The sequence below is a fragment of the Acomys russatus genome, chromosome 26 (assembly GCF_903995435.1).
Source record: "Acomys russatus chromosome 26, mAcoRus1.1, whole genome shotgun sequence".
In the NCBI taxonomy this organism is placed as follows: Eukaryota; Metazoa; Chordata; class Mammalia; order Rodentia; family Muridae; genus Acomys; species Acomys russatus.
Window position 1 is genome coordinate 30,502,186 of NC_067162.1, and position 9,415 is coordinate 30,511,600.

Consider the following 9,415-nt stretch of genomic DNA (forward strand, 5'->3'; position numbering starts at 1 on the left):
TGCTAGGCAAGCCACTGAACTAACTGTCCGGGTACATCTGATGTCTGTTAGCCACATTTGCTAGGTCTTTGTAAATAAATGTCCATGGTCACTATCAACTACCTAAATCTAAGTCCTAAAAATGTGTGTTAGCCAGGAAAGATGATGATACAGGTCACTGTGCCCGGCACTCTGGAGGCAGAGGCAGGGGGATCTCTGTGTGCTGGAAGACAACGTGGTCCTCATAGTGAGTTCCAGACCAGCCAGGCCTACAAAGTCAGACCCTATCTCAAAACAAACATTTAAGCAAATAAACTTCATGTTTACTACATCCCTGTTTGTTTTTGAGATAAGCTACACAGCCCTGGCTGGCCTGGAGTTTACACCAGCTTCCAGTTGTACTGAATCATGCTCCTTTTTTTGCCTTTTCAGAGCTGAGATTATATAGGCATGGGTGACTACTATCTGATTGTTTGTTTGTTTAATTGAGACAGGGTTTCTCTGTGTAGCCCTGCATGTCCTGGAACTTGCTCTGCAGACCAGGCTGCAGACCAGAGATCTGCCTGCCTCTGCCTCCAGAGTGCAGGATTAGCTGGGCGTGGTGGTGGTATGCCTTTAATCCCAGCATTTGGGAGGCAGAGTCAGGTGGATCACTGTGAGTTCCAAGGCCAGCCTGGTTCTACAAAAGCGAGTCCAGGACAATCAAGGCTACACAGAGAAACCCTGTCCCGAAGAAAAAACAAAACAAAAAACAAGTGCAGGATTGAAGACATTCACTCAGCACTGAGCTACTTTCTGCTGTTTTTAATTTTTCACTTTTTATTTATAAGTGTGTAGGCATGTCCATGTCACAGTGCACAAGTAGAAACCAGAGGACAAGTTACAGAGTCAGTTCTTACCTTCTACCATGTTCTCCAGGGACTGAGCTCAGGTCTTATAGGTTTGGCAGCAAAAAAATACGTCTCTCTCTCTCTCTCTCTCTTTCTCTCTCTCCAGTCCAAGGTTATTTCTATCTATCTATTTATTTATTTTCGGTTTTTCGAGACAGGCTTTCTCTGTGTAGCCTTGGCTGTCGTGAACTTGCTTTGCAGGCTGGCCTCGAACTCACAGCGATCCGCCTGCCTCTGCCTCCCGAGTGCTGGGATTAAAGGCGTGAGCCACTACGCCTGGCTCTCGAGGTTATTTTTTTTTTTTTTTTTTTGGTTTTTCGAGACAGGGTTTCTCTGTGTAGCCTTGGCCATCCTGGACTGACTTTGTAGACCAGGCTGGCCTCGAACTCACAGTGATCCGCCTGCCTCTGCCTCCCGAGTGCTGGGACTAAAGGCTTGTACCACCATGCCCGGCTCAAGGTTATTTTTATTTTTTTATTTTTTATTTTTTTTATTTTTTTTTTTTTTGGTTTTTCGAGACAGGGTTTCTCTGTGTAGCCTTGGCCATCATGGACTCGCTTTGTAGACCAGGCTGGCCTCGAACTCACAGCGATCCGCCTGCCTCTGCCTCCCGAGTGCTGGGACTAAAGGCTTGTACCACCACGCCCGGCCTCAAGGTTATTTTTAAAACAACAAAAACATTGGATTGAATCGAGGATGGGAGGAAGGAATGCGATGGTTGGCAAGGGCCAGGCAGTATATATGGGTTCTTGGAGGCTCCAGGAAGGAATTTAGAAAGCAGTCTAAATAGAAAAGGAAGCCTCTTGAGTGACATATGGTTTATCAGACTTTCTTTGGTAGCTATAAGAACAGTTGTAGAAAATGGGCTCAGTGGCACATGTTTGTAATCCCAGCGCTCAGGGAGGCAGAGGCAGGCTGATCTCTGTGAGTTTGAGGACAGCCTGGTCTACAAGGCTAGTCCAGGACAACCAAGGCTACACAAAAAAAAACCTGTCTTGAGGAAAAAAAAAAAAAGACACTGTCTCCAAAAACAAAGCAAACCAAAACAAACAAACAGAACAGTTGTAGAGGAGGCAAGATTAGAAGCAGACATGATACAATTGTTGCCTTTCACTAGAGATGAAAAGTAAGAGGATGGGCAGGGCAGTTCGGGTGAGGAGAAACATGCATTACACAAATGTATTCCATTGTTGGCTCTTTCCTAGTCTAGTATAGAGCGATACTTTCAAATTACTAGATATTATTTGAACGTATATAAGTGAATGTTAAAGGTTGTTTTGTACTGAAGGTTGAGTTTAATTGAATCAATGTGATTCTTCTTTTTTTTTTTTTCCAACACAAAGTTTCTCTATGTTATCTTGGCTGTCCTGGACTTTTTCTGTAGACCAGGCTGGCCTCGAACTTACAGGCTCCTAAGGAATGATACCCCCAAACTGACCTCTGGCCTCCACACTCACAGGCATACATATGGCATGCACAAACACAAACAGTACCCATACACACAGAGAAAAAACACATAATGACATATGTATAAAATGTTTTCTCCCATTAGTTTGAATGCTAGCTAAGAAAATTAATAAATGTAAAAAAATTATACAACAATATTTATACCATGTATAATATAATATTTGCACCACTGGTTTTGCTTTGAGACAGGGTCTTTCTATGTAGACCTGGCTGTCCTAGAGCTCCCTGTATAGACCAGGCCCCCTCTGCCTCCTGAATACTGCAATTAAAATTGTGAACTAAGCCGGGCGTGGTGTCGCACACCTTTAATCCCAGCACTCGGGAGGCAGAGGCAGGTGGATCACTGTGAGTTCGAGGCCAGCCTGGTCTACAAAGTGAGTCCAGGATGGCCAAGGCTACACAGAGAAACCCTGTCTCGAAAAAACCAAAAAAAGAAAAATAAAATAAAATAAAATAAAATTGTGAACTATTAAAACTATTAAAGGAGGTGGTTGACACTCCTTTAATCCCAGCACTCGAGAGGCAGAGGCAGTCGGATCTCTGTGAATTTCAGACTAGGCTAGTTCCAGGATAGCCAGGGTTAGAAAGAAAGAAAGAAAGAAAGAAAGAAAGAAAGAAAGAAAGAGAGTGTGTGAACCATCATTTCAGGCTGAGTTTATACTGTAGTATGAAGGATTCGCTCAATGAATACACATCTTTCACTCTACTGTACACAGTGGGCAATACATTTTAAATGTATTAGATAGATGTGCAGAGATTCCAGCTGTGGACCCCTTTGTTTATAGCAGGAAAATTGGGTTGTTCTCTTATCTATAAGTGAGCAAAACCCACACAAATAACCAAGATCTCACTGGCTGCACTAGAAATGCAATGATAAACTATGTCCCTTCTGTCCTGGTTTTGTGTTGTTGTTGTTGTTTTTTCTGGAGGTCTCCTTTGCAGTAGGCAAATGTCTTATCACTTAACTCTCTCAGCCCTGTTTTATTTCCAGAGTGGGTCTTGCTAGCTATGTTGCCCAGACTGGCCTTGAATTCACTTTGTAGCCCAGTCTTTCCTTGATTTTGGTCTTGTTTTACCTTCTCAGGTAGCCAGGATTACAGGGCTGCACCACCAGGTGTGGCTGGTTTGTCTCACCCACAAAGCCTGTTACTGGGAGGAAGACCAACCACTGTCTTGTTAAAATACAACTTTTTTTTTTTCTCACTTAAAACTCTTCAGGACTGGAGAGATGGCTCAGTGGTTAAGAACACTAGCTGCAGCCGGGCATGGTGGCACATGCCTTTAATCCCAGCACTCGGGAGGCAGAGGCAGGCGGATCGATGTGAGTTCGAGGCCAGCCTGGTCTAAAAATTGAGTCCAGGATGGCCAAGGCTACACAGAGAAACCCTGTCTCGAAAAACCAAAAAAAAAAAAAAAAAAAAAAAGAACACTAGCTGCACTTCCAGAGGTCCTGAGTTCAATTCCCAGCTACCACATGATGGCTCAAGATAGAGCACTCATATACATAAAATAAATAATAATAAAACAAACAAACAAACAAAAAACCCCACAACTCTTCAACTTCTTGACTGCCTACAGAGTGAAATCTCAGTCTCTATCAATGTTTAGCTTGTAATCGTTCAGGGCTCTATTCTGGCTGCCCTGTCCAGGCACTTAAAGGGCAGGCCTATGCCCTTCCTGTTGCAGCGCCCAGCAGTTTCCCAAGGCAGGCTACTAACTGGCCCATCTTCCCAGGCTGCCCTCCATCATTGTCTTCTTAGTCTAGCTGATTACTTTGTGGCATTTATTCTTGACATATATTAGCACATATTCATCCATTATCCAAATGACACTCTAACCAGTCTCCAGGAGGGAGAGGGCTGGGGTGGACCTGACTGCTCAAAATTACCTTCACTGTGTTCTCCCTACACTGTCTAGCACATAGTTGGCAACTGTTAGGGACCTGGTTTAGGTCAGTGAGCCCAAGTGGGAGGTAGGTGAGAGCCGGGAGAGGGCCCGCAATATGAGGTGACTACAGAGATTCTTCTGTGTTGATGCAGTTTTCCTCCAGGCTAAAGAATGTCCTCCACATGCCATGCGGTGGTGTACATGCCTTTAATCCCAGCATTTGGGAGGCAGAGGCAGGCGGATCTCTGTGAGTTCGAGGCCAGCCTGGTCCACAGAGCGAGCTCCAGGACAGCCAAGGGTACACAGAAACTCTATCTCGAAACACTAAAAAACAAACAACAAAACAAAACAAAACAAAACAAAAAGCCCTCGTTCCTGTGTACTGGAGGTTGGGGAACTTTTACAGCAGGTTGCAGAACCTCGGCCCAGGCCTGCAGGAACTCCACCTCTCCGTTAGGGGGCGCTGCAGTCCGCAGCCACAGGCAAAACGTTCTTTTGAGGCAACATGGAACTTGTAGTCTTCGCTTGTTTATACCCAGAGCGCTTGCGCTCACGAGGCACGCACAGGAATCCGGGTCCTTGTGAGGGATAGCCTATGCGATAACGTTCCATTCGAATACATTTTCCCCCTTCGCCTAGGACGAGCCTCATCTGGAAAATAATAGACTCTGAGCAGTATGTCACGGTGTCAAAGAAAGAAGCCGGAATAAACACGCCCCCGTCCCGGAAGTGAGCGGCTCCTGGCGCGGTGCATTGTGGGGGGCGTAGTCCTCCTTTCCAGGCGGTCCTTCGCGGCGTCCCCCCAGCCGACTCCGGAGCGCAGGCGGGCAGCCGGGTGGGTAGCGCGGCGCGGGCGGCCCGCAAGCATATTCTGGGCACGGGCCCCCCGCCCGGGAGGACTGCGCCGGGCCGCAGTAGTAAGAGACCTCTAAGGGCCTCGCGCGTCGCCGCCCGTCGAGGAGCTGAGGCGGGGGCCAGACCCGGCCGTCGAAGAGAGCAAGAGGCCGGTGGGCCGGGCCGCGCGTCGCAGCCATGCCTGGCTTTACGTGCTGCGTACCGGGCTGCTACAACAACTCACACCGGGACAAGGCGCTGCACTTCTACACGTTTCCCAAGGACGCTGAGCTGCGACGCCTCTGGCTCAAGAACGTGTCCCGTGCTGGAGTCAGCGGGTGCTTCTCCACCTTCCAGCCCACCACGGGCCACCGTCTTTGCAGCGTTCACTTCCAGGGCGGCCGCAAGACCTACACGGTGCGCGTTCCCACCATTTTTCCGCTGCGCGGCGTCAATGAGCGCAAAGTAGCGCGGAGACCTGCGGGAGCTGCGGCAGCCCGCCGTAGGCAGCAGCAGCAGCAGCAGCAGCAACAACAACAGCAGCAGCAGCAGCAACAACAGCAGCAACAACTGCAGCAGCCGTCTCCGTCCTCCTCCACTGCCCAGACCACCCAGTTGCAGCCGAACCTGGTGTCTGCCTCTGCAGCCGTGCTTCTTACCCTTCAGGCCGCTGTAGACAGCAGCCAGGCTCCGGGATCCGTGGTTCCGGCGTCCACCACTCCCGCGGGAGATGATGTGAAGCCCATCGACCTTACAGTGCAAGTAGAGTTTGCAGCTGCTGAAGGCGCAGCCGCCGCCGCTGCCGCATCAGAGCTGGAGGCTGCTACAGCTGGGCTGGAGGCTGCTGAGTGCACTCTGGGCCCTCAGCTGGTGGTGGTAGGGGAAGAGGGCTTTCCTGATACTGGCTCCGATCACTCGTACTCCTTGTCGTCAGGTACCACGGAGGAGGAGCTCCTGCGCAAGCTGAACGAGCAGCGGGACATCTTGGCCCTGATGGAAGTGAAGATGAAAGAGATGAAGGGTAGCATCCGCCATCTGCGTCTTACCGAGGCCAAGCTCCGTGAAGAACTTCGTGAGAAGGATCGCCTGCTTGCCATGGCTGTCATCCGTAAGAAACACGGAATGTGAATGGTTCCCGCCAGCAACCTGCAGAATTCGTGACTCCTTCCAGCCCGAGGAATCCTCAGGCGGATGTTGAACTGCCCAGTATTCTGGTTGACAGTGCTGAGGTTAGGGCAGCGAACTCTTGTTGGTCATCGGCTGCCACCCTCATTTGTTTCCTTCTGAAGTAGGAGTTGGGGACTCCAGAATCTGGTGACACCAGCAATTATGACTTTGTCTCTCACTCCCCAGTTAATGTTGCAGATTCTGGTTAAGCAAAGGCTTCAGAACCATTGAACTTAAACCTTATCCTGGAGGGATGCAGATGGGACTCTTAGGGTTTGGGTTTGAGAAAACCACATCTTAAGGTTGCCCAGCAATCAGAGACAGCTTTGCTGTGTGTAGTGATAAGAGATCTCAGTCACACCATTTCTCCTTTTCATGCTTATCCGTTTCAGGTGCAGCCTGTGATTCTGATGGGGACTAGTTGATCTGTGCCTCTGCCTCCTAGGACCTCTCTTCCCAGAAGGTCATTTATGAGAGGGCTCTGGGTGACTTGCTGATGGAGATCCAGCTTACCAGGGACTTAGGTTTATCTCGTTATGTTTGCTACTGGTTACAAATTCTATTTTCTGTACAATTAGACTAAAGTTTTCACTGTGTTTGTTTGGCAAAACAAATTAAACAAAAAAAGTAAGGTTTTTATTTGGGTTTCGACATTTTATTTTATGAAAGCTAAGCGTCCTTGAAATATGGGGGATATAGGTCTTGGCCTATTTGGAAGAACAGGCTAGCCCTGCAAGTAGAGATGCTTTGCAGAGGCAGGGGGAATCTTTGAGTTCAAGGCCAGCCTGCTCCACAAAGTGAGTTCCAGGACAGCCAAAGCTACACAGAGAAACCCTGTTTGAAAAAAAAAAAAAAACCAAAACAAAAAAAAAGGTCTTGGTTTGTCCAATATTTTTCTGCTGAATTGTGTATGTCGTGTGTTGCATGGGTGCCAGAGGTTCCTGGGCTGTCTTTCCTCAGGTGCTATCCAGCCTATTTTGTTTGTTTTTGAGGATCTTGTAGAGCACTTGCCTAGCAATGGAAGAGAGGAGAGAGAGAGAGAGAGAGAGAGAGAGAGAGAGAGAGAGAGAGAGAGAGAGAGAGAGAGAGAGATCACTGGCGGGTGAGTTCTCACTTAGGCTGTTTGGCCAGCCAGTGAGCCTCAGGGAATCTGTCTCTGCCTCCCCAGTGCTAAGATTACAGGTTTGCATCACCATGTCTGCTTTCTGTTGTTGTTTTTTTATTACATAGGTTCTGTAGATGTACTTGTAAGCCAAACAAGCACTTTACTGAGCTGTCTATACCCTTGATCTTTTAAACAAAAAGAGGTGACTGAAGAGTGGCAATTGTTTTGTTCCTCTAGACTCTGACAATTTTAGTTTCCTCTTTTGGAGAGTGGGGGAGGGTTGAAACAGGGTATCACTGTGTAGCCTGGCTAAGCCTGGAACTCATTTCGTAGACCAGGCTGGCCTCAAACTCAGAGATCCACCTGTCTCTGTCAAGTGCTGGGATTAAAGGCATGCGCCAGCATGCAGGGTATACTTTCCTTTCTGAATTCTCATCTACAGTTGAAGTTTACCATCTCACCCCTTAGGATGGATAGTGTCTGGCATGCATGTGGATGCAGTTACTTAATAAACCAGTGAAGTCCAGAACTGGAAGCCACCTTGGCTCCTTCAGGCACAGGGACTTTTGTTGCAAATACGTTGGTTTCAGTATACCCTCATTGTGAAAGAGCTAGGTGAATAGAGGGCATTAAGGAGTTGGATTGTAACCCCTACATTGGTTTTGGCTGTCTCTCTTTAGATTGGATATTGGGAAGATAAGATGGCATTTTTTTTTTTTTTTCTTTGTTTTTGGTTTTTGAGACAGGGTTTCTCTTGTAGACCAGGCTGTCCTTGAACTCATGGAGCACCTACCTCTGTCTCCTGAGTGCTGGGATTAATGGCATGCACCACCATGCCCCGCTGATGGCATTTTTATCTATAGTTGTAAGTAATTTAACTCAGATCTAATGGGGAGATGTGATTTGCTTTGTTTTTCCAGACAGGGATTCTCGGTGTAGCTCCTGCTATGCTAGAACTCGGTTAGTAGATCAGGCTGGCCTCCAACTCAAAGATCTGCCTGCTTCTGCCACCCAGTGCTGGGATTAAAGGTGCCCACCACCACTGCCTGATGTGATTGACTTAAAAAAATATTTTTTAATATTTTGAATTATGTGTGTCTGTGTGATTGTAGCTACCTGAAGAGGACAGAAGGCCATTAGAACTCTTGCAGCTGGAGTTACAGGCTGTTAGTTGTCAGTCATCTGATGTGGGTACTGGGAACCAAAACTTGGGTCTGCAAGAATGGTATACACTCTTAACTGTTGAGCCATCTTTCCAGGTCTATAAGTGCCCTTTTTTAGCATTACCTGTTTCTGTGACTGTTAGGGCATGTATGAACTCTACTTAGGCTCTGGTTCTGTAGAGTTTGACTTATTTCTGAGATACTTATGGACCAGTCACCTTGCCTGGGGATGTGCCCTGTGACTACAAGCTGAAGTGTCCCCAAAACTCCAGGGTCTACTTCCCTACTGGTCCTTTGGCTCTGAGTTGGGAAATGAGTCTTGAGAAAGCTTCAGTATGTGTTGAATAGGTGACCAGTTTGAATCTGCCTGTTAAGGTTAGTTTTGGCTTGTAATCAGGTGGTGAAAGCACAGCAGTGCATTTCTAGGCTAACTGCCAAACTCTTACAAGTCAATACTCTTTCCTTGGAGTGTGGGGGGGCTTCCCCTGTGCTGGGCCATACTCTCTGGGTGTCCTTGAACTCCTGTTCTTTGAAAGGACAGCTGCTGTCACCTTGGTTGTTTTGAACCCTTCAGCAGCACTCCCTGTATCCTTCCTCCTGTCTCATAACTTGCCTCCTGTTTTGTTTTCCTGGTGGTGGTGAGATGTATCACAACAGGATAAATCAAAGTTTTTATTGACTGGGTAATAGAAGCATCTGGTCAAACAAAGTGGCCTGGACAGACAGGGGATTTAATCAAGAAGCTTAGCCTAGTTTTACCAGCCATCCCCAGGAGGTGGGGTGAGGTTGAAAGTGCAAAACTCCTCATGGCAAAACAGAAGTAGTAAAGATTTTTCTAGCCAGGAAGGTAGGGGTGTCTGAAGCCATTTATCTTTACCTGGTTCTTTGGGTTGGCTGCAGAGCCTTTTGCCCAGCACAGGCCT

The 9,415-nt window shown here is 47.5% G+C and overlaps 1 protein-coding gene across 1 annotated transcript; it reads left to right on the top strand.

Annotated features, from left to right (window-relative positions):
- Positions 1-4,811: 4,811 nt before the first annotated feature.
- Positions 4,812-7,049, top strand: Thap11 (THAP domain containing 11). Its single transcript, XM_051168840.1, has one exon. It carries the CDS (start codon positions 5,256-5,258, stop codon positions 6,183-6,185), a length of 930 nt encoding a protein of 309 aa, XP_051024797.1. The 5' UTR covers positions 4,812-5,255; the 3' UTR covers positions 6,186-7,049.
- The last annotated feature ends 2,366 nt before the right edge of the window (positions 7,050-9,415 follow it).